A 25255-nucleotide genomic window follows, 5' to 3' on the forward strand; every position below is an offset into this window, starting at 1 on the left:
TTCTTCTGTGTTTGCCTAAATGCTTGATAGTGGTCAGAAGCTGTGGTCTGGATGTGTTTAAAGTGTTTTGTTTTTTTTAATTTGCAGTGGTATGCAAACGTGTTCTTAGAAAACATATTGAACTCCAAATAATTCTTTTTAAAGATCAATGAAAAATATATCTCCCTAACAGCCACCATAAAGTTCTATTTCCTGCCCCTTTCTACGCCATTATTTTAAATATTTCAAGAAGCGGTTTCTTAAATCTAACTTTTAAAATAACTTTTAAACTTGGAATCGAGATATACCAAGCTAGTATGTCTTTGTAGTGCTTTAATACAGAGCCGTTTGGGGGTTGCCGGCTCCAGGTTGGAAAATTCCTGGAAGTTTGGGGGTGAAGCTCGGGGTTCGGGAAGTAGAACGCCAACCTTCCAAAGCAGCCATTTTCTCCAGGAGAACTGATCTCTGTCGTGTGAACATCAATTGCAATAGCGGGAGATCTCCAGGCTCCACCTGGAGGCTGGCAACCCTGGTTATCGCCCTTACAAAAGCTACAGGCAGGGCCTACTTTTAGCGAGCCCAGTAGAAGAAGCTTTGGCACTGCCTTAGGGGGAGGAAGATTGATGAGTTGCATCAGCAGAAGAGCTAGATTTTTGAGTCCAGTGGCACCTTAGAAACCAACACGATTTTCAGGGTATAAGCTTTCCACTGTCAAAGCTCCCTTCATCTGATGGGAAACTATCAACTAGCTGCGCCAGCTTGTGGGAGCGTCGGCTGTTGGGATGTGGTACTGGAGCTCCATCTGGTGCTTACTGGAGGGGGTTGCCGGTCTTCTGTGGGGAACAGCAATTAAGCAGATGGGCAGATAAGTGCAAATGCCCAGTTTCGTTGCCGGCATTGACTGTATGCCACTGTATGGCAAAGGACAACTGCAGTGGCGTGCTGGGGTGGAAAGAGCTGTTGCTGCATTTTGAGAAAATATATTTGATAATGTACTTGTCGATCTACCATGAATATGTGAATATTCAATAAGCATCAATCTAATAACAGTTTGTTCCTGGTGGGAAAATAACGAAAACGTTTTGAATACTCCTTCAGAGACAGATGCTAATTATATTGAATGACTGGAGCAGGATTTCCATTCACGTTTGCATTCCAGGTCCAAATGAAGACATTTGGAGAAACATGGTTCCTTCACAAGCCTGTCCTCTTATTAAGGTTATGCATTCCATAATGATGCACAACTTTATATTATATACTTCTTCTGTGTATCATATGCATTGTAGATAATTCCCTGTTAAAGTCAAGTAAAAAAGGGGGGGGAACAACCTGTAAATATCCTTATGTTCCTGGCACACTGTGTTGATAGGAACAGTGGTTATAGGAACAAACTTCTGAGTATAAATATGTCTAAATATTGTCTTATCATTGATTTGTTGGTTTTTATTCTTATCTGTTTCTCTTCCTTTTCTCTCTCTCTCTCTCCCTTTAGGATGGCCAGAATTTGATTATGCAGCCATGATAAATAAACACAGTGGGAACAAATAAGCGATTGTCTTACCATGCGCTGAACAAATCTGAGCATCAGGTGCTAAGCCCTGGGGAAGATGTCTGCTTGCAATGCCTTCACTGAGCACGTCTGGAAACCCGGTGAATGTAAAAACTGCTTCAAGCCAAAAAGTTTGCACCAACTGCCTCCGGCCTCTGAGAAACCTCCCATTTCAAACGCAAATCTGAAAACCAATGCAAACAGCCAGCGCGCTAAGAACACGGGAAGCTTCCGTCCTCCCGTGGCCAAGAAACCGACTATAGCTGTGAAACCCACCATGATGACGATAGACGGACAGGGCGTCTGTGGCGAGGTCAGCCCGCAAGACCTCTGTGAGAACAAGCCGGCGGTTGTAGGGTGGAACCAAAACAGGACAGTCTTGAACAAAAAACCACTGAATAATAACAATGGAGAAGAGATAGAAGTTTATAGCCAAGTTCATAGACCTTATGGGAACACTGATGGTGTTGGGAAGGCTCCAAATAACAGTAATGGACTGACCGAAGTGTTGAAAGAGATTGCAGGCTTGGAGACCACCTCTCTCCTAACAGGAAGCGAAATGAATTCAAGGGACGCATTCTTGGGAAGAATTAACAATTGCTATAAGAAGTCGCTGGAGAGAAAGATCCCTCCAAGCTGCATGATGGGTGGGATGAAGGACCCCCACAATAAGCACGTTGTTCTGAGCGGGAGCACTGATGTGATAAGTAACGAAGGTGGCCGTTTCTGTTACCCGGAATTCTCCAGCGGGGACGAGAGTGAGGACGACATGTTTTTCGGCCACATGCAAGAAGACCACGAAAGTTGGGATGAAAGTGACGAGGAGCTGCTGGCGATGGAGATCCGCATGAGAGGACAGCCACGCTTTGCTAATTTCAGAGCTAACACTCTGTCCCCTGTCCGGTTTTGTGTTGACAAAAAATGGAACACGGTGCCTTTGAGGAACAAGTCTCTCCAGAGGTTTTGTGCCGTAGACTACGACGATAGCTATGATGAAATATTGAATGGTTACGGAGAAGACCCCATGATCCTTTATGGGCCAGAAAGCGTGCAGAGCATGGTATCCTCCAATTCCACATCTCCTGATTCTTCTTTGACCGAAGAGTCTCGTTCTGGGACAACCAGCAGTTCTTCTCAAAAGCTCTGCAACGGTGGATTGTCTCCCAGTACTCCTAAGGATATCAAATTACTTGAAGAGGGATATGAAAGTTTTGGTGACGATCAGCAGGTAAAAGGGACAGCCAAAAGCCCTCAGAATGCCACAAAGGTTTTGGAGACTCACAAGGCTGTGCTCGCCCTTAGACTGGAAGAAAAAGACGGTAAGATCGCTGTCCAAAGCGACAAGCAAGAATGCAGTAGTCCTTCCAATAAGCCTGGTCAAGCAGTGAGTTCAAGTATTCCCCCTGTTGAAGAGCAAGCGAAACCTTACAGGGTAGTGAACATGGAACAACCAGTGTGCAAGCCATACACTATAGTTGATGTGTCAGCAGCCATGAAACATGAATGTCTGGAGAATCAGACCAGCATAGATACAAAAGTTACTCAGTCTCACCCAAGTCCCTCAGATACGACAAGTCCAAATGTTACGTCTCGGTCAGGATCATCCAGCCAGGTTAATACAGATCTTAAAAAATCTAGCGCAGTACGATACCAGGAAGTTTGGACTTCCAGTACTAGCCTACGTCAAAAGATACCCAAAGTGGAACGAATTGCTAATACTCCGGGATCTTCTGCACCTCCAAGGAAGAACATCCACAAATCTGCCCCTACTTCGCCTACATCAACAAATATTTCTACAAAAACCATCCCCGTAAAGTCCCCTAACCTGTCTGAAATAAAATTCAACAGTTACAATAACGCTGGTATGCCACCCTTCCCGATTATCATCCATGATGAGCCAACGTACGCTAGAAGTTCCAAGAATGCCATCAAAGTTCCTATCGTAATAAATCCAAATGCATATGACAACTTAGCCATCTATAAAAGCTTTCTAGGGACTAGTGGAGAGCTCTCCGTTAAAGATAAAACTACGAGCATGATAAGCCACACCTACGAAGAAATAGAAACCGAAAACAAAGCGTCTGAAGCCATAGCTGGCAAATCTGAACTTTCCCAAGCCAAAGGGATCACCAGTAGCACCGAGAGAAGGCTAGGTTCCGTGGCCCAGAAAGTTCAAGAGTTCAATAGCTGTCTTGGTAAAGGTCAGACTTCACCGAAATGTTCTGGCCACAGCTCCCCAACAAAAATCCAAAGAACTGTTCAAGAGCCTGCAGCCAAACTAGAAGAAGCACAGGAGATACTGGGCGTCGGCCGGGAAAACGCCTGCACAGTGCTGTCTCAGATTGTGGCGTCTATCCAGCCTCCGCTATCACCCCCAGAAGTACCTCAATCCGCACCCAAGTCTTGCAGCGTAGAAGAACTGTATTCGCTGCCCCCCGATGCAGACACAAGTAAAAGCATCCCGGTGCGACCCAAATCTCTCTTTACGGCGCAGTCCTGCCCCGATGCCGAGGTAGTCAAACCCGCAGAAACGTCACAGAAGGAGACCCTGTCAAAGTCGCCGGCCACGCAGTCCTCAAAGCCCTTGGCCGTTCCCCCAAACGCCACAAGCCCCCAAAGCGAGCAGACTCCCCCGTTCCCCCCTCCGCGTTCTACATCATCGCCTTACCACGCCAGCAAAGTGTTGCAGAGGCATTTCAGTAACTGGACCAAACCCATGAGCCCTACCAGATCTACAGAGGCCGAATCGGTGTTGCATTCAGAAGGCAGGCGCGCCGTTGACGCAAAACCCAAGCGGTGGATATCCTTTAAAAGCTTCTTTCGGCGCAGAAAGACTGAGGATGAGGAAGAGAGAGAGAGGGAGAAGGGGAAACTAGTGGGTCTCGACGGAACCGTGATTCACATGCTCCCGCCCCCTCCTGTCCAACGCCACAATTGGTTCAGTGAGTCCAAAACGGATTCCAGCGAGAAACCATCCATTGTTTTTATGTTTAAATGTGAACAAGCCAAGCTTGAGGCAAGAAGCAAGACGGAGGTGGAGTCTGCAGTCGATGAAGCTGAAACAAAAGGCAGGAGGGAAAGGGAGGGGTCTCCCGAGGTCTCCGAAGAAAACCAGAAGAGTCGTTCTTCTGCATCTCAGCTTCTGCAGGAAACTATCAGGTAAAATGTTAAACGTAATTTCCTGATTTGCCCTCTGTAATTTCCTCTGCCTTCCCCCACCCCCTCAAAACAGGAGTTTTAAATGCTGTTGAATGTGCGTAAGGATATTGTTGTAAATTTAGGAAAGGGCCATATTTACCATTTCTTAAAACTGTGATTTGTAAGGAGTATGATAGTACTGGCTAACTGTGTGGCGGGAAGGCAGCATGGTATAGCCCAATCTCATCAGATCACGGAAGCTAAGCAGGGTGAGCCCTGGTTACTATTTGGATGGGAGACCCTCCGAGGAAGTCAAGGGTTGCTACGCAGAGGCAGGCAACGGCAAATTACCCCTGAATGTCTCTATGGTTGCCATAAGTCAGCTGCCACTTGGTGGCACTTTCCACTCCCACCAAGGCCCTTCCACGTCTTACCCTGAAGCCTACGGTCATCTCCTCCTTCTCTGGCCTTCAGCTCACAGGAGGGCAACGTACTGACGAATCTGTCATAAACAAACTTACTTGTCCATGACGGGCACGGACCTGGCTTCTTGCTGTGCTTATGTGCTTCGTGGTTTAGAATTCTGGTCTGGGGGACGCCAAGCTCTCCAGTTCAGCCAGATGTGTGCCTTCATATATTGTGGGGATTTCAAGGCTTCCACAACTCAGAAGCCTTCATTTCTGTTCCATGTATGAGGGGAGGGGGAATGAGCGCAGCAACAACCCACTTCCATGGCCCACAAACAGGCTGAGGCCAGTCGTGATGTCTGAATGTAACCGTTTTAAGAAACAGAGAAAGGACTGCGCTGCAGGCTAACAGAGAGCCTGTCGGCACATAGCTCCAACTTATTTAGGCAGCTTTGCTTCACTGAAGAAGGCACCAGATGCTGGACCAGGGATTTTCTCTTACCATGAGGTACACTCATAATGCTGCTTAGTAGAACCTATTAGTGTACAGCATTCCATACTATTTATATCTGTTCTGTCCGTAAAATGCTGCTACAGTTTGCTAGGACTGGGATCCTCTCCAAACACTAAAAGGCAATAAGCACCCAATCTAATGTACGATCGTTGAGATATAAGTTCCACCGAGTTAACAGAGGTTGTTTCAAGTAAGTGTGGATGTGGTTGCAGCCTTTAGAGTATTAAGTAACATCTTCCTAGAAACTGCGTTCTGTCTGAATAGAACCAGAACTAAAGGAGCTAATGATAATACAGAAATTATATGGATGGGTTGTGTTTGTGTGCTACCCATGTGTGTTACCTATGATATACTTCCATACCATGGAGTACTTTATTTCATTTTATTCCTTAATGCTTAAAGCACAGCAAAAGAGGAAGCCTGTGAAATATCCACTATATATTTATTAAAGACTTCAGAATACTTACAGGGGGTGAGAGATAGTCCTGCTAGCATTTCATTATATATGTGACACATCAAAATCGTCCTAGACTTTTTAAATTGTCCAACTAGCACCTTGAATCCACATGCATTCATTCTACAAATTGTTGAGTACTGAAGAAACGTAATAGACTTCATCCAAAAGACTTGCTGGGAAACGTGAAGCCATGAAGATAACAATCCAGGAACATGACATTTGTCGAAGGCTTTCACGGTCAGAGTTCATTGGTTCTTGTAGGTTATCCGGGCTGTGTAACCGTGGTCTTGGAATTTTCTTTCCTGACGTTTCGCCAGCAACTGTGGCAGGCATCTTCAGAGTAGTAACACTGAAGGACAGTGTCTCTCAGTGTCAAGGGTGTAGAAAGAGTAATATATAGTCAGAAAGGGGTTGGGTTTGAGCTGAGTATTGTCCTGCAAAAGTATTGTCCTGTAAGTATCAAGATAATGTGCTAATGAGGGTATGGTATGTTAATATGGAACCATTGTATCCTGAAGTGATCTGTTAATGTGTGTAATCCAAACCTAATCTGTATGGCTATTGTTGAATGTTGTCTTTGTCTGGAGGTTTTTCAGGGCAGGAAGCCAAGCCTTATTCATTCTTAAACTCTCCTCTTTTCTGTTAAAGTTGTGCTGATGTTTGTGAATTTCAATGGCTTCTCTGTGCAATCTGACAAAATAGTTGGTAGAATTGTCCAGTCTTTCAGTGTCTTGGAATAAGACCCTGTGTCCTGTTTGTGTCACAAACAGGGTCTTATTCCAAGACACTGAAAGACTGGACAATTCTACCAACTATTTTGTCAGATTGCACAGAGAAGCCATTGAAATTCACAAACATCAGCACAACTTTAACAGAAAAGAGGAGAGTTTAAGAATGAATAAGGCTTGGCTTCCTGCCCTGAAAAACCTCCAGACAAAGACAACATTCAACAATAGCCATACAGATTAGGTTTGGATTACACACATTAACAGATCACTTCAGGATACAATGGTTCCATATTAACATACCATACCCTCATTAGCACATTATCTTGATACTTACAGGACAATACTTTTGCAGGACAATACTCAGCTCAAACCCAACCCCTTTCTGACTATATATTACTCTTTCTACACCCTTGACACTGAGAGACACTGTCCTTCAGTGTTACTACTCTGAAGATGCCTGCCACAGTTGCTGGCGAAACGTCAGGAAAGAAAATTCCAAGACCACGGTTACACAGCCCGGATAACCTACAAGAACCAACATGACATTTGTTTGAGAATGCCAAGCACTGTGGCGCTTACTGTGAAATCAGATTGATAACCTAGAAAATAAAATAGGATTATGAAATGTCAGGTTGACAGGAGTCCTGAAGACACATCCACAGAAGAAACTGAGATTTTGTTGTGAGGTTTTTTTTTTAACCCTAGAGTGGATTAAGAAAGGTGGTGGCAACTGATAACACCATGCTAGAGCAGTTCAGAGTTATGGCTATGATATTTCTGCAGAGGCTGTTTCATCATGCCTGGGCCACCAGCAGAATCTATGTCGGATTAAGGAACAGACATCTCCAGCTGAACAACTTTGGCTTTCGAACATGGAACCCCTCAAGTGTTCTAATTACTGTGCAGTACTGGGTCAGTTTGGGCATTATAGTATTACTGGATTAGATGTTGACAGACAACGGGTTGATGAAGAAGAAGAGTTAGTTTTTATATGCTGACTTTCTCTACCACTTAAGGGAGACTCAAACCGGCTTACAATCACCTTCCCTTCCCCTCCCCACAACAGACACCCTGTGAGGTAGGTGGGGCTGAGAGAGCTTCTAAGAGAACTGTAACTTGCCCAAGGTCACCCAGCTGGCTTTGTGTCTAGGAGTGGGGAAACAAATCCAGTTCACCAGATTAGCCTCCGCTGCTCATGTGGAGGAGTGGGGAATCAAACCCGGTTCTCCAGATCAGAGTCCACCTCTCCAAACCACCGCTCTTAACTACTACACCACGTTGGCAAATGACAACCAGTCTGTGAAACTAAGGCCCCTCCTACGGCATCCCGCCTCTTTAGGCTTCCTGTCTCAGAATCCCTTTGGTGTTGAGCCGTATTTCCAAAATAAGGGACCCCCTTTGGGGGGGGGGGAGAGAGAGAGATGCCCCAGAGTAGGAGAGGACGAAGTTGTGGGTTGCTTCTCTGAAGCCCCGGAGTAGCCAGCAGATTACTATTAGGCACCTTTACTTAGAAGTTAGTGCAGGTAAATCCAAGTCGCTTCAGCAAAGCCTATGACCTTCCCCTGCCTCTCAGCTTTCTAGCAATACCTCTCCTGCCCATTTGGTCATGAGGAGAACTTTCCCGGGCATCGGCAGTGTCATTAAACCGGACGTGCCGTCCACTGATCTGTGCGGCCACGTCAAGGTTTGAGTCCCTCTCTCTCTCATTTAATCCCACCCATAATAGCTACATTCAGCCTTGTTCTCACCAGTTTGTTGGGTGCTTAAGCACCAGCACTCACGTTGACGCCAGTGTATGGCTAAGAATATATTTGGAGCGGTTTCTAGCCTCGGGAACTTTTTTTTTTACGTGGATGTACGAGGCCGGCCGTAAACGTCTGGCTTCCAGTTATCAGAAATATGCAAGAGGCGTGCGCTCTGCCGCACATTTTGTGAAGGTGGTAAGCTGAGCCGTCCCTCAGGTTTTTCCAGTTGGTAGGTCATCTTCCTAGAGCAGTAAATTTCTTTGCATTCTTCTAAGATGAGGCTGTTTCGCTGGAGGATTACATCCCCTGGCCAAGAGCAAGTGACTTTTCAGCCCAGTAGGATTTTGTGGAGGGTTTTTTTGGTCAATAACCATCATGCCACAAGTTCTTTTAAACCTTGAGACAGATGCAGTCTTCATCTGATGCCAGGCCTCATATTCTTTGAGAGTGGAATTACATTTCACTCAGATGTGAAACACTACTATTAGTTTAAGACTTGGAAGATCCATACTGTATGCAGAATGTTTTTCCTAGAGCTACAGTTGCCCTGGTGAGCTTCAGGGAACTTCATCGCTCCGGAAGTGGGTGTCTTAAGTGTGATACGCCAAGGCTTGATCCTGGACCTAACCCTTTTCGACATTTTTATCAGTGACTTAGATTGAAAGGTGGAGAGAAATCAATTAAACAGACAACGCAGAACTGCAAGAGATAGCGTAGAGGACAAACAGAATTCAAAATGACCTTGGTTATTTTGGAAACCTGGGCTGAAGCTGGCATAATAAATACTGAACAGAGTCAAACGACACTGTGTTTCTCTCTCAGGCTTAAGGTGGATCACGGAGTTTTAAAACAACGCAGCGGAATCTGTAGTAAGACACCCAATAAGCAACGCAATAAAGTTGAATTTTTAAAAAGCAGAACACAGTACAATTAAAACCAGTGTTAAGACGCTACAACGTAAACAGCGCAAAAACCGGGTTGCAGAAATCTGAGAATAATGTAGCAAGATAATGCATACCAAAAAGAGGGCTCCAAACAATTCCATTCCACTTCAGCCCTAGTCCCTTCACAAAGTTCTTCATTTAGGTCAAAAAGCATCAAGTGTGTAGGGACAGAACAGGGGATCCCTGGCTTGGCAGTAGGACGTATGAAAAGGGTCTCTCCCCTCCTCCCCCCCCCCCGGCTCACTTTCTGCTCTCGAGAACCTTGTGGGTAGGTTCGGCTAGTGCAGGGACTGGTCCAACATCACCCAGTAAACTTCAGCACAGCCTGTTCGTGGTTTCCTAATTTTTCGCTTTGGAGATGTAGAGTCATCTGGGCCAGCAGTGAGTAACCCCCCTCATGCTTTGACGAGTTTTACTGTAGGTGTATTTATTGTCGGGACTCCCACATAATTCTGTCTGCTTGTCTTTGAACTGATCACCGTGGTCCAATCTCAGAGAAAATGACTCGTGACTCTTCATGCAGAATGACGTGGAAGCGGAGAAAACAGGCAGAGCATTGTAGGCAGTCTGGTTCCTCCATTTGCCCTCTTCTGGCATGTATTTGTGTAGCCAAACGTCTGCCTCAGTTGGATGATCCTGTAGTCGCCGGATGAGGAGCGGCTAACCCTTTGCAGAGCTGAGCCGAAGGGTCCGAGGACCCTCTAATAAGCTCATGGGCTCTGATTCCAGCTTCCTGTGTCTAGCTGCATTGTTAAAGCAGGGAGAAGCTTCAAAATAAGCTTACTGGGTTCAGAAAAGTTCCCTGCACAGTCACCGCTTCCAGGAACACTTTTGGCCACAGCTAGTTAGAGCACCGATTCTCTTTTCCCTTCTGTAGTTTCTTTCATCAGATAATGGGAGAATCCAGCCTTCCGTTGTGCAATAAGGGAGCTGAGTCATTATGTCTGGGTGTCTCATGACTGCTTTCTCAGGACCAATCCCTTTTTCTTTTTTTTAAAGCTACGGGCAGGTAAAAAGCAGTTTCCGCCTTTCGTTAGATCTGCCGCTGCATTGTTAGAATGGTAGTATCAACGAGAGAGACACCGATTATTTCTTTTCTCCAAGTTTTAAAAGTTTTGCCTGGAAATTCACAGCTGCTCTTTGGAGGCCGTTTGCCTCCGACTTGTCAGAGCAACCAGGCAAAAGGTTCGAAAGGGAAGGAGAAGCCGTGTGCCGTCTGTTCTTGCAGGGAAAGGGTTAAGAGGGCAGGGCTTTACCTTTGCTCCAGCTAGTTCTCCTAAGGTGTTTTGGCACGTTCCCCAGACCGTCCCCCCTCCAGGTAAACATCAAGGGGGCAGCAGGTGATATAATTCTGTGCAGAGTTCAGCCTTTGTCGCTCACAGCTTTGCCCGACTCGTAGCTCCCCAGACCCCGGCGGAATAAATGCTTCACCCGAGTTCCGAGACATGCTTAAAAGGTTCAAGAAGGCTCTGAGAGAATTTCCTTTAATGGGGAACTGTGTGAGTGAGTACAGTGGGTGAGTTTTTTTTTTTTTTTTGCCTTTCCCTTTCTTTTTCCAGTTGTTGATTTACTTTGGCAGCGCATTTCTCACAAGGAAGAGGCTCTCGCATGGGCGCGTGGCTAGAAACGGGCTCTTTTCTGGACTTCACCAGTCAATACAAAATGGCTTTCAGGGATACCACCCTGTATCAGAGGCCGAAGGCCCTTGCGTTGCTATCAGGCAAAATCCAGCAAACGAATGCTTTCTATTAAGTTTCTGTTAACATCCCGTAGCAGGCATTCTCGTTTCGCTATAATGCAACCCATCAGAAGAGGATCATTGAGAAAAGAGAATTGTAAAGTCGATGAGCAGAAAAGCATGAGATCTGTTAAAATACAAAGCACCTTTGGTTTCCAAAGTGAATTTACGACTTCCCTGTTTTGATTGTTTTGAAGGTTTCCTAACCCGTGACTGTGTGAAATTACCTAGGCTAACCCCTCCCCTTTTTTTTGCACTTATTTCGTTTACGCTGTTATGATGCACGTCAGTACCATTTTATCAGTAATGGTAGGAAAATGACTTGGGGTTTGTTTGTTTGTTGCCATTTTGGTTACTAACGGGTGTGGATGATTCTCCCCCCCCCCCCCCAGCGTCTAAATTCCCATGGGTGTGAAAAGGGAAGGGAGCGCATTAATGTCGTCTATATCATATGGAAATGAAAGGCCTGCCTTGATGAGGGCAAATTCTGAATGGCCTGAGACATGCTTTTTGTGCCTTGGCTAATGACTTCTAGGCTGCCGTTTTCTGCCAGCCCTCAAATGGCAAAACCCCCGTCTTCCAGTAAGCGAACAGGATATCAACTGCATGGCCTTCAAGCACATGTGATGCATAAAAGGCGTGCGCACACTCATGAGATGCAGCTTTACCACGTGTGCAGTTTAAAACTTACCAGTGTTTGTGATTTGACTAATGAGATTGCAGCCTGTTGTTGTTTGGACTTTGATTATTTTGCATAATTTATGTGATGTGATTTGATCAAGAAATGAATCTTCAGCTAAGCAAACTGCCAAACTTCCAGCATCTGAATTCAGTTTTCTTTGCTGGAATGTGCAACCATTAACCGTTCCACTCGCAATGATGAGGTACACCTTTTTTCAGCGGGGGGAAAAAACACCTTTTGGCCCTGGCGAACCATCTTAAGCTGCTCTGTGGCTTTACTGAGCTTGGAATGCCTGGCTCTGGCTATATATTTTTTATTTTATTTTAAACATCTACTAGCCATCTTTGTCCCTTGCAGAACTCAAAAGTGGCTTACCATATGAATAAAACGTTATAAAAACACACACAGTAAAAATAACAATTCTAAAAACCCATTCAGCGAGCAACTTTGGAGCAAAACTTTGGAGTTACATTTTGAATTTTAGTCTTCTGGTAAGGCCAAAAAAAGTGTAACACTCCAGGTGAACAATGTCTTGTGTTTCCTTCAGTCAAGTGCCTGATGAGTCCACGTTGGAAAATGATGTGTCCCCTCGCATTCCACGATCTGTGTTTGAAAAGCGGGCAAGTGGCGGTAATGCTCCGGCTGTTCCTCTGCCCCCTCCAGAATTGCTGCAAGGGGAAGATGAAAGAGAAGAACTGTCTGATTCTTCTGACCTGAGTGCCTGCAGCGCTACATACAGTAACCTGGGTAAGCACCTTGCATTTGTGTGAAACTACACTACTCTCTCCTTTGCTTGGAAAACTTTCAGTAAGAATGCAAAGCTCATTGCGTTTTTTTAAGGGGAAAGTGTGCATGCTTCTTTATGTGTTTTCAGAAGAATTGTTGCAAAAAAAACCTTGGTAATGAAGATTGCTTCCCGTTCTTAGCCCAGAAGTTTTATTGTTGAAAACTGAACTTTTAAAATGCCCTGTGTCTTGTCCCTTGAATTTCTGTTTAAAGTCTCCTTCCGTGCCACCTATTCCCTTGCCCCCACCTGTGTGAAATGACCTAAAGGGTGGCTGCACTATAATCTTGCGGATTCTTGTAAGACTATGTTTGCTGGGAGAAATGCTGCCGCCAGCACTAACCGCTCTTGTAATAATGATCTGTATTTTAAATCGCTGGGTATTTCACAGAAGGCGATTTGACAGAAAACCAGAGTTTGCATTCTGACTTTATTGTGATTTTCAGTTCCCCCAGATTGCTCCCGAAACATTTTTTGGCCCTGATGTTTACAACCTTTCCCCTGCCTCTGAACCAGGTATATATATATGTTGGTAGCCGAGGGTCTCCATCGAGGGTCCCCGACATTGTGCCCGTTGGTGCAAATGGCACCTGCTGACACCTTTCCTGGCACCTGGGTGGGGCCAGGAGGGCTTCTAATTAGCCATTGGAGATCTGATTGGCTGTGCAGATTTTTTAAAACATTGCTTTTGACAGCATCTGCTTGGCATGCAGAAGGTCCCAGGTTCAATCCCCGACATCTCCAGTTAAAGGGACCAGGCAAGTAGGTGATTTGAAAGACCTCCGCCTGAGACCCTGGAGAGCCGCTGCTGGTCTGAGTAGACAATACTGATTTTGATGGACCAAGGGTCTGATTCAGTATAAGGCAGCTTCATGTGTCCATGTGATCTGCTGCCTGCAGATTGCTATTTTGGGGGTTTTAGCGCCATTGAGAGGCATTATTGGTCTATTTTAAATTGTGTTTTAAATGTGTTATTATTTTTATTATGTTTTAGATTGTGTAAGCTGCTCCGAGCCCGACCTTCAGGTTGGAGAGAGCGGGGTAGAAATGCAATAAAATAAATAACATGCCACAACTCACCTGTTCGTGGCTTGTGCACTGTGTCTTGCCAAGTCTAAATGCTCTGAGTTTTTCTTCTTACTTTTTTATTGTTGCCCAGGGCAATCCAGAGCAGCTATGATTCCACCAAAACAACCGAGGCAACCAAAGGGTGCTTTGGACGACGCCATCGCTTTCGGGGGAATCTCCGACCCAGACGTGGCAGCTGCCTTGCATCCGACGCCACCCCCACTGCCCAAGAAGACCATTCTGAGAGCCCAGACGGAACCGCCCACAAGAGAGCTCCAGAAACAGGCCCTGGAGAGCAGCCTGTGTGTTATGGCCAATCCCACCTACGACATTGACAGCCGCTGGGAAGCAGGCAGCGCCTGCTCTTCCCTCAGCTCAGAGCTCAAGGTCCTGGACGACGACTCGGGGGATTCCTTAGACGGGCCTCCCAGAAGAGGACTGGCCGTCGCACCAGCAGCCAACAGCTTTGCCGGCCACACTGCTGCCAGCGTTAAGGACCAGTGTTCCAACAGCTCGGAGTCCCTGTCGGGGAGGCCCGCCGCCTCCGGCAAGCGCGGCAGGGCTGTTCAGAAGCCCCAGAGGCAAGCACTTTACCGAGGGATCGAGAACAGGGACGAGGTGGTGAGCAAGATCAGGAGCCTTCACACCGACTCCCTGAAGAAACTGTCTGCCAAGTGTGAGGACCTGTTCATGGCCGGGCAGAAGGATCAGCTTCGGTTCGGGCTGGACAGCTGGTCAGATTTCAGGTTAACCAGTGACCGGCCTTGCTGTGAGGCGGGGGACGCTGTCTACTACCCAGCTTCGTACGCAAAAGATCCGCTCAACAACTATGCAGTCAAGGTACGAAGGTGGTTCAACTGTACTCCAATTTTCATGGTTCATAGTTACCGTTGGGTGCCTCTGTGCTTGCAAGTTACTAACTAGGGGATAATCCAGCATTGTGTAGTGGTTAGAGTGTGTCAGACTAGGATATGAAGAAGAAGAGTTGGTTCTTATACCCCACTGTTTCAAAGTGGCTTACAATTGCCTTCCTCCTCCCCCCCCCCCCCGCTTACAACGGACACCTTGTGAGGTAGATGGGGCTGAGAGTGTGACTGGCCCAAGGACACCCAGCTGGCTTCATGCGTAGGAGTGGGGAAACCAACCTGGTTCTCCAGTGTAGAGTCCGCCGCTCTTAACCACTATACCATGCTGGCTCTGGGAGACCCAGGTTCGAATCCCCGCTCTGCCATGGAAGCTCGCTGTGTGACCTTGGGCCAGTCACACACTCTCAGCCTGACCTACCTCACAAGTTATTATGAGGGTAAAATGGAGGAGAGGAGAACGATGTAATCTGTTTTGGATCCCTGCTGGGGAGAACGGTGGGGTATAAGTGAAGTAACTGAAATGCCGTTTGTGATTGCAGATCCTCAGCTAGCATCCTGAGCCTAATCATTTGCCGCAGAGTGATAGAATCGCAAATCGCAGATGTCTGTGCAAACTGGGCCTAAGCATAAATTTGCTTGGGCGGCAGTTTTTAGGACCCTGCTTATAAGCCCTTTTTCATACATCGCATTCCTCGTGTCTCCAGGACAGTCCTGGGAAAATGCCCTCCCCTGACCCTTCAGAAATACAGTGATTATACAAAACTGAAGGGTGGTAGAGCTCCAGATCCTCTCATTCATGAGAGTAAATAATTTGGCAGTGGGCCTCTCGTCTTGATTTTTTTTTTAAGTCCCTGTTTGTTTAGCCCACTTGTATTATAATTGGAAAGGGAGACAGATCCCTGCTGTGTGTTGTTGTTGTTGTTTTACTCGAGAGAAATGAACAAACCTGCATAACTACTGTATTTTTGAAGAACCCGCTTTTTAACTTAGTTTACTTAACGGCGCTTGCTTATAACTCGTTTGTTTCAAACAAGTTTGTTTAGCTGTTTCAATTACAGGTAGGACGTGAATCACCAAGCAATGTACTACAGGAAAATAATTAGCGGTGTGCTATTGATCATCCTTGTGGCCGTGCCAAAGGAATCTGCCAGTGAGAGATGGCAGGTGGCTTTGAGAACGGCTATATTTAGCCAGCAAGGTTTGGTGAGGGACAAGTTGTCTTCCATAATATGGTTCTCACTAATGGTGGAGACTTTGATGTTGTTTTTCAGTAGCCCTCATTTGTTTGGAAGGTAAAAAGTGCTTTTGCAAAGCACTGTCCAATAAAGCCGTGGCTCAGCAGTAGAGCATCTGCTTGGCATGCAGAAGGTCCCAGGTTGAGTCCCCGGCATCTCCAGTTAAAAGGACTAGGCAAGTAGGTGATGTGAAGGACCTCTGCCTGAGACCCTGGAGAGCCACTGTCAGTCTTAGACAATGCTGATTGCGAGGGACCATGGCTCAGTGGTAGAGACTCTGCTTGGCATGCAGAAGGTCCCAGGTTCAGTCCCTGGCATCTCCAGTTAAAGGGACTAGGCAAGTAGGTGATGTGAAGGACCTCTACCTGAGACCCTGGAGAGCTGCTGCTGGTCTGAGTAGACAATGCTGACTTTGATGGACCAAGGGTCTGATTCAGTATAAGGCAGCTTCATGTGTTCATGTGTTCAACATTTAGGGGACCATGGCTCAGCGGTAGAGCCTCTGCTTGGCATGCAGAAGGTCCCAGGTTCAGTCCCTGGCATCTCCAGTTAAAGGGACTAGGCAAGTAGGTGATGTGAAAGACCTCTACCCTGAGACCCTGGAGAGCTGCTGCCGGTCTGAGAAGACAATACTGACTTTTATGGACCAAGGGTCTGATTCAGTATAAGGCAGCTTCATGTGTTCAAAGCCATCACTGGGACTTCAGTGCCGTGCCCAAGCCCAAAAGCCGTACCGGGAGGGATCCAAAAAGCTGTTAATATCCAGGCGTAGCTGGAGCAATAGGATGGCACGCACACCCCACTCAGCGAGACTCTTGTTGAGAAACAAGACAACGGATGGCAAGTAGAGGCTGCCTCAGGTTTCCATCATGAGCCATGACCCCAAAGCTGCCTTTTAAAAATTGGCAGATGTGCCAGTGGCAAGGATTCTCCTTTTTGATCACGCTTTAGCCAGAGTGAGCCAGCATGGTGTAGTGGTTAAGAGTGGCAGACTCTAACCTAGAGAACCGGGTTTGATTCCCCACTCCTCCACATGAGCAGCGGACTCTAATCTGGAGAACCAGGTTGGTTTCCCCACTCCTACGCATGAAGCCAGCTGGGTGCCCTTGGGCTAGTCACAGTTCTCTTCAAGCCCCACCTGCCTCACAGGGTGTCTGTTGTGAGGAGAGGAAGGGAAGTAGATTGTCAGCTGCTTTGAGACTCCTTAAAAGGTAGAGTATAAAAACAACTCTTCTTTAATTCCCAAGCATCACCAGAATACGCGCAGCCCACAAAGAGAATTGCTCTGAACCAGAAATTAATCTAGGGGGACAATCATGGGAGCCATAAGATTTAAGGGTAGGAATAGTAGGGTGGCCCTTGATGAGGCCCAAACTATACTCCCCCCACATTATGATTCTGAAGCACACCAATGTGGGTCTCGCAGGAAAGAGTAAATGCATCTTGTAAAATGCCATCTTAAAAAGGAATATTATACTGCTTCTTCCGCTCAGTTTCATTACTCAAATGCATTTTTATAACTCCACCAGAACATTTGGTCCATAGCCAAGTTCTGTCACACATAATGAAAATCGGGCATCAGTTGTTGTTTTTATTCCCCCAAGATCTTCATAAGACAAAAGAAAAATCAGTTTAGCTAAAGGTCTGTATCGGTAAAATTTCTAACTTTTGTTCTTTAGCTCCTTGTGTATACCTATTACACAGAATTCACGTTTACGGTACTTGTACTGGAAGCAAAAAAAATTTTTTTTTTTAATTAAGAGGTCCAATGAGCTGAGCTCAAAAATTACCCCAACTTGTCATCGAGCTTACCTATCGAATTGAAGACCACAAGGGGCACAGCACATGCAAAGGATCCCATGTAGATCAAGAGTTATACCCCATAGGCCACATATTGAGCTGTTGCTGCTGCATTGATTTATTTCTGTTGCTTGGAGCCCAGCTGAGCTACCTGGAGGCCTGGCTCCCATTTGGTCTTGTTCTCGACGAGGCTTAATTGATCTGCCAGATAAATTAAGAGTGTAATTTTCTTTAACTTTATCACGGTTTAGTTGGTAGAAATAAAAATGAGCCATGGGTCGGTTGAAGCCGTGTCCAAATATTACACATCGGTATCCTGTCAGATCGCATAAATGTTGTGCCCTGCCTACGCCTTGTGTATTGAAGGGACTGATTTTCTTATTTCAAATATATACAAAAAGGTCTGTATAATATGTATGAGTCCTTCAGAATTTGTTCATATATTTCATATATATTCCATATTCATTCAACAGGGTCCAGTGTTGGTACCAAAAAGGAGTAGAAGTGAAATGAAATATATGAACAAAGTCGGAAGGACTCATACATATTACACAGGACTTTTTGTATATATTTGAAATAAGAAAATCAGTCTTCTTGTATATAATTGTAGCACTCAATATATAATTGCATATTGTTATATGATCTTGGTTCTGTGCTAATTTCCAAACCTCTTGGTATGAGTACAGAGGTGTTTGTTTGTTTCCAGTTACGCCTTGTGTATCGGCATGCCATTTCTTCTGGTTACATATTGTGTCCAGTGAGGTGGAAACGAAGTTCAATATTGTCTTATACTGTGGTGCTAAGATGCAGTCAATGACAGCCAACATGGCTTAGTGATTAAAGTGTCGGACTAGGATCTGGGGAACCCAGGTTCGAATCCCCACTCCCACCATAGGAACTTGCTGGGTGATCTTGGGCCAGGCACACTCTCAGCCTTGATCGGGCTATACCATGCCGCCTTCCCTCCCACACGATTTCTAAATACCGTAAAAAAAACCTGTGCCTTGAGCTTGGGATCAACTCGAGGGCAGGCAGCCACGGACTTGCTCCCCGGGTATACTCTGATCATCCCTATGGACTCAAAGAGGAGAAAAAATGCCTTTGGGTTCTGCATCCTGAAAATACGCTTTCTCTCCCATTTGCTTCTCAGCTTGAACCTAGAATAGGCTGTGTTTAAAAGGTTTCAAATGTTCTCTACTATCAGTTGCCGCATCTGGTTTTATTTCCTCCTGGGGCAAGGAGGTTAAAAAGACCAAGATCGGTTGCAGAATTCTGACCCGGGCTTCCGCAGAGTTCAGAAGAAGTCTGTCTACCCATGCAGAGACTGTGCAGGATATAAAGAGCAGGGAGAACCAATTTGCAGTCCGTCTTTCCTCCGAAGGTAGTCTCCTAGAACACTTGACTACTCATCACCTTTAAATATGAATCGAGCATCTCGGGTGGTTGCCAAAGCTACCGCATCGTGCAATTTTGCTGCCTCGCTCCAAAGCCCAGTTTTCACGAAAGGTTTGTAATGACAGGCGTTTCGTCCTTGGCAGAACTTGCCCTCCGTAAATTCTTTGAACTTTTTTCCCCTCCCTGATCAGGCATCGCAGTATTGCTTTGTTCTGCTGGTATGCCAAGGCATCGAAATCCATAAGCCCGCGACTGCTGCTGTCAACACAGTTCAGGGGCACTAAAAGCCTTGTAGAGATGAAAAGGGCTTGCAGCTTTTTCAGGAAAATGTCAGGCACAGGGTTTCGCAGCCCTCTGGGAGAAGGGATCTCCACCAGATGAGGGGCAGTCACGGTGCACTGTGAGCCGCGCAGGCTGGGTGAGCGATTGGTTTGGGAAACCGGGGGAAAAGGAGGTGGTTATCATATTGGAAAGAGGTAGCGGCAGAGAAGGCCCAAGTTCGGTCTATTGTACCTCAAACTGTTGGGAAAGACCTTTCTCTGTCTGAGACCCTGGAGAGTTGCAGCCATTCAGAACATACAGTACTGAGCTAGAGAGACCAATGATAAGAGGCACAGATGATCTTCCGCCCCCTTTTGATACTGCCCCTGCCCTCTAAATTCATTAGGAAGAATTTTCTAACAGTTAGAGCGGTTCCTCAGTGGAACAGGCATCCTCGGGAGGTGGTCCTTCCCTGGAGATTTGTAAGCAGAGGCTAGATGGCCATCTGTCAGCCATGCTGATTCTATGACTTTAGGCAGTTCATGAGAGGGAGGCACCTTGGCCATCTTTTGGGCATGGAGTAGGGGTCACTGGGGGTGTGCGGGGGGAGGTAGTTGTGAATTTCCTGCTTTGTGCAGGGGGTTGGACTAGATGATCCTGGTGGTCCCTTCCAATTCTATGATTCTATGAGCAGTTCCCAAATTACATGACTGTCTGCCGATTTGATTTTTTGTTTTGTTTTTTAAGAACTCGTTCAGGGCTAGGAGAATGCGGCCGCATTAAATATACTTAATTCCCATGTGAAGCAGCTCAAATTACTTGGAGCGCTGTCTAGGTCTGGTGCGCATAGATCACTTTGAGCCTTAATCTATACGTAATCTACGGTAAATGACAGAAGACGGATTCAAGCTGTTATTTCCCTCAGTATTTATTGTGTTTATTTTATGCTAAACCTCTTTCTCATCATAAGACAATACTCTTCTTTAAAAAAAAAAAGTTAAAATTGCCTTGCTCACTGATAGATAATGGGCAAGGGTGCTCGCCACACCGTGAGGACGTGTCTGGAAATGTGGCCTTTAAGGCGCTGTAGCAGAGGAGATGGGCAAGTGCCAGTCCTGGTTTCCTTTCCAAAAATGGCTTTGTTCCACCTTTCTTTTCCCTGCTTCCTGAACTGTTCCTCTGTTAGGCCACCTGCTTCCTTTGCCCGGGCCCCCCTCCCAGTTTCCTCTTTCCCAAATCTTCCTGGATTGCCTTTCCTTCCTTTGGTCCCTGCTGCTTCCATTTTTCCTTTGTCTATAAAATTTCTCTTTGGTGGGGGGTGCAGAAGAGGGAGGTTGATCCAAAACATCTTCTGTTCTGTGAGGCCTTTTTTTTTTTTACTAGTATCAGTGTTATGGGTTGAAGCAGTTCCTGTCGTTCTGCATGCGCATGAACACATGAAGCTGCCTTCTACTGAACCAGACCCTTGGTCCATTAAAGCCCTATTGTCTACTCAGACCGGCAGCGGCTCTCCAGGGTCTCAGGCCGAGGTCTTTCCCATCACCTACTTGCCTAGTCCCTTTAACTGGAGATGCCGGGGATTGAATCTGGGACCTTCTGCATGCCGAGCAGATGCTCTACCACTGAGCCACAGCCTCTCCCATACCTGGCCTTTAGGACCCATCCAGTGCAAGGTGGTTGGTCTCTGAGGGTTCTTTCTGTTTCGGATGGTCTGTATGGAATTGAAATCATGCTGGTAGGTGTGAGGTAAGAGACACAATTGGTAGTGTTAGAAGTATCCAGTCAATGCAACTTTTTTGGGGGGTATTTGGGAGTATTTCTGTGCACAAGCAAATTCAGAGGGGACAGACCCAGCCTCTTATCTCCTCCCCAATTCTGAAATTACCTGCAGTTCTTTCATTGGCCAAGTTAGCAACAGGATTCAGGAGAGGTCAGTCAGACAGGTGGGGCATTAACATAGCTTGGTTTGTAACACTACAATTCTCTGTACTGTATGTTTTGTTTCACAAAACTGATGAAGGAAACAAAGGCTGTCTTCACTTGCCCTAGAAATAATGCTTTCTTTTCTCTGCTGAGACAAAGAAAACTAGATTGACAAATGTCCCAGTACAACCTCTGCAATTTATAATGGACATAGGTCATTCCAGGCACGCATTCTAGGTACGTATTAGCAAGAAGCTGTTCATGTGAAACTCGGTGGCTCCCTTGATGTACAAATTCTCACTGTATCCTGTCAACCCAGGTTGGCTAAAGACATCATTTATTGGGGGGGGGGGGGGCCTAGATGCTGACTTCATCCTCTCCTTGATTTCCTCGTTTCAAGGTAACCTTGGTATGGATTGCACTTTGTGAAAATGAAACGTCTCTCCATTTTCGGTCTATGTTCCAAGACAGAGGCCAAAGAGCCGCAAGCCAATAAAAGAATCCAGAACCCTTCATTCCTGCTGCTTCAGCAAAATATAAAACAAAACAAAAAAAAAAACATTTTTTGAGCCAGACCTTGTTTTGGCCATATGCGCTTCGAGTTACTGCATTTCTTCCCATTAAAGCAAGTTTGTAATGGACTTTGGATGTTTTTACAGTCTGCTCATATTTTCTTCCCAAAGTTAGTTCGAACGATAAAAAAAGGGCTTGAGGGAATGCCAAGTGCCCATGTTTTGGGGAGAACCTATACTAGGCTACCATATCTCAGGGGATGTGCTTTGAGAAGGGAGGGAAAACAGCTTAATTCTTGGCAATCTCGTTTGGCTTCCAAACACTGCAGCGCTGACAGGCAATAGACAGACGTGGTCCCAATAGACAGACGTGGTCACCTTTACAGAATTGTTGCAGGCTGTACAGATTGTTTTCCGTCAAGGTGCTATGGAAAAGCAGCATTAAACGTGCATTTCATATTGCAAAAAAAAAATATCCCAGATAGGACAAGCCTTTGCTTTAGACTTCAAAGCCTCTTCCCAGAGCACCTTCAGCATGACAAGCAAAAGTAAAACTGCCGCGTGGGAAGAAATCATAATAATGGGAAGGGGCCGTGGCTCAGTGGAAGAGCCCCTGCTTTGCAAGCAGATGGTCCCAGGTTCAATCCCTGGCATCTCCATTTAAAAGGGCCAGGTAGGAGGTGTTAGGAAAGACCTCTGCCTGAGACCCTGGAGAGCCGCTGCCAGTCTGAGTGGAGAATATTGACCTTGATGGACCAAGGGTCTGATTCAGTATAAGGCAGCTTCAACCCAGATTTTACCTTGCTAGGTAGCTATAAGTGGATGTTCTGAGGCGAAAGGCAGAGAGGCATTTAAAATTCAAGTTCTTTGGCTCTCAGCACCTGGAATGGAGGGGTCGCAACTTGGTACATGCTTACAGATTCACATTTGCGCCACTTAGAAGGAGAGTTGGTTTTTATATGCCGACTTTCTCTACCACTTAAGGGAGAATCAAACTGGCTTGCACTCACCTTCCCTTCTCCTCCCCACAACAGACACCCTGAGAAGTAGGTGGGGCTGAGAGAGCTGTGACTAGCCCAAGGTCACCCAGCTGGCTTCATGTGTAGGAGCGGGGAAACAAATCCAGTTAACCAGATTAGCCTCCGCTGCTCATGTGGAGGAGTGGGGAATCAAACCCGGTTCTCCAGTTCAGAGTCCACTGCTCCAAACCACCGCTCTTAACCACTATGCCACCACTTAAAACTGATTGATTGTTTGTTTCCTTATTTATTTATTTAGATTTGCAAGAGCAAAGCTAAAGAATCCCAGCAGTATTACCACAGCTTGGCCATCCGCCAGAGCTTGGCTATTCATTTTAACATACAGCAGGACTGTGGCCATTTCTTAGCTGACGTGCCCGTGCGGCTCCTTCCATGGGAGGATCCCGACTCTCCAGAGGATGAGGAAGAGGAGCAGGAAGGAGGAGAGCAGAGGGCCCGCGAGAGCTCCTCTGAGGCAGCAGCATCCCGGAAAGGCGTCCCGAGCACCCAAGGGACCATCAGCAAGCAGCGCAGCAGAGTCGTCGTCATCACCCGCGAGGTTCCCTACCTGACAGTGTCCGACTTTGTGCGGGGGTCTTCCGAACGCCACGCGAGCAACCCGGACTTGTACGAACGGCAGGTGTGCTTCTTCCTCCTGCAGCTGTGCTCCGGCTTGGAGCACCTGAAGCCCTACCACATCACGCACTGTGACCTGCGCCTGGAGAACCTCTTGCAGGTGGACTACAAACCTGGGGGTGGCCTCCTGGATGCCGAGTGCATGGAGCCCGACCCCAACGCCGCCTGCCCCGCCAGGCTGATCGTGAGCAATTTCTCTCAAGCCAAGCAAAAGAGCCATACAGTCGACCCGGAAGTCCTCAGGGACCAATCCCGCCTGGCCCCGGAGATCATCACGGCCACGCAGTATAAAAAATGCGATGAGTTCCAGACGGGCATCCTCATCTACGAGATGCTGCACCTTCCCAACCCCTTCGACGAGAATCCAGAACTGAAGGAGAAAGAGTACACTCGCGCCGACCTGCCCCGGATCCCTTGCCGCTCCCTCTACTCCCTGGGGCTTCAGCAGCTGGCAAACTGCCTGCTGAACCCCAACCCTTCGGAAAGGATCCTTATCTCCGAGGCCAAGGGGGTCCTCCAGTGTTTGCTTTGGGGTCCTCGGGAGGATTTGTTTCAGACTCTCAACGCTTGCTGCCGACCGGCGCAGAGGGAGACGGTGCTCCAGAACTGGCTGGACATCAAGCGGACGCTGCTGATGATCAAGTTTGCTGAAAAGTCTCTGGACAGGGAATGTAAAGTCAGCCTCGAAGACTGGCTGTGTTGTCAGTATCTGGCTTTCGCCACGACAGACTCGCTCGACCGTGTGGTGAAAATCATGCAGCGGCGCTAGCTGCCGCTTTGGACGCTGACAGCCCCTCACCCGACACACACACATCCCAGTCCTTTCTCCAGCCTGATGCTCGCGCTGCGTACGAGCTGTAAAATTCTAACCTAGCTATCAAGGTCACCAAGACTGAGCAAATGGATCTCAGTAGGAAGCTGTGTTTCCTATCTGAGGCTTAAAGGGAAGCAGTTGTATCGGTCTGAGGCCCCGTCGTCTCACGTAGCAGGCAGTGTGATGGAGCGAGGGAAAGTGGAAACGTTAGTAAGGAGACCACTATTTCTGAGATCCCTGTTCTGAAGAATGGTCTGTGAGGTGTGCCCAGCCGTTGCTTTAAGGAACGAGCTCTACGCATGGCGGCGCCGAGTGAATGGCAAAGAGAAACGAGACAAAATATGTAAACCACTTTTCGCAAGGTGGGGGGCTTCTGCCCCCATGCCCTGCGAGAGATAGTCAGCCCCAGCCCCGTATCTGAGGACGACTCAGTCAGTACCAGTCATGTTTCCTGGAAAGGCGGCTTTGATTCTTCCCCTCCCCTTCTGATGAGACAGCACTCTTGACTGCCAGCGAGTTATAACCAGCCGTAACCTGATCAAATCGCCACTCCCCATAACTCTTACTGAGGGGCAAACAGCACATGACGTGCAAGTTACATTTTTTAAAAATGTGATGATGACAACAACTCCCCCCCCCCAAGCGTCTGCTTTTTAAGAAAAGAAAAGCATTCTTAGAAGACTGACTTTGAATGAAGGTGCAGCCAGGAAGGAGGGGTGCTCAGATTTACCAGCCAAGGGTTCCAGAGCTACTTAACATTGTTCTTTGCCCCCTCTTTTTGCCCTTCTCAGCCCTCACTTGATTCGAGCCGTCATCCAGACAGAATACTTCCAGTAAAAGCAGAGGGGTGGATCGTTCTCTTTCGGCCGGCACACACACTGCACAATTCTCACCCAGGGTTTTCGATGGGCTGTTAATTATAACTGCGTTAACCAAGAGCAGTATAAACAGCCTGAGGGCCATGGAAGCAAACACACGTTAGAAGCAGTCATTTCTCCTTCTCCTATCAGGCGGGTGGGTGTCCTGAATCAGGGGCCAGAGAGTATTGGCTTTCTGCGCCT

General features: G+C 46.8%; 1 protein-coding gene across 2 annotated transcripts; it reads left to right on the forward strand.

The window, feature by feature from the left end:
* The first annotated feature begins 1532 nt into the window (after positions 1 to 1532).
* PEAK1 (pseudopodium enriched atypical kinase 1) lies at positions 1533 to 24155 on the forward strand. Of its 2 annotated transcripts, XM_056865787.1 has the most exons (5): positions 1533 to 4687; positions 10861 to 10977; positions 12429 to 12628; positions 13825 to 14573; positions 23004 to 24155. In XM_056865787.1, the coding sequence occupies exons 1-5, from the start codon at positions 1587 to 1589 to the stop codon at positions 24147 to 24149; spliced, it is 5313 nt and encodes a 1770-aa protein (XP_056721765.1). In that variant the 5' UTR covers positions 1533 to 1586; the 3' UTR covers positions 24150 to 24155. The 2 variants fall into 2 exon arrangements, with proteins under 2 accessions (XP_056721765.1, XP_056721766.1); XM_056865788.1 differs by lacking the exon at positions 10861 to 10977.
* The last annotated feature ends 1100 nt before the right edge of the window (positions 24156 to 25255 follow it).

The sequence above is a fragment of the Euleptes europaea genome, chromosome 20 (assembly GCF_029931775.1).
Source record: "Euleptes europaea isolate rEulEur1 chromosome 20, rEulEur1.hap1, whole genome shotgun sequence".
NCBI classification, from domain to species: domain Eukaryota; kingdom Metazoa; phylum Chordata; class Lepidosauria; order Squamata; family Sphaerodactylidae; genus Euleptes; species Euleptes europaea.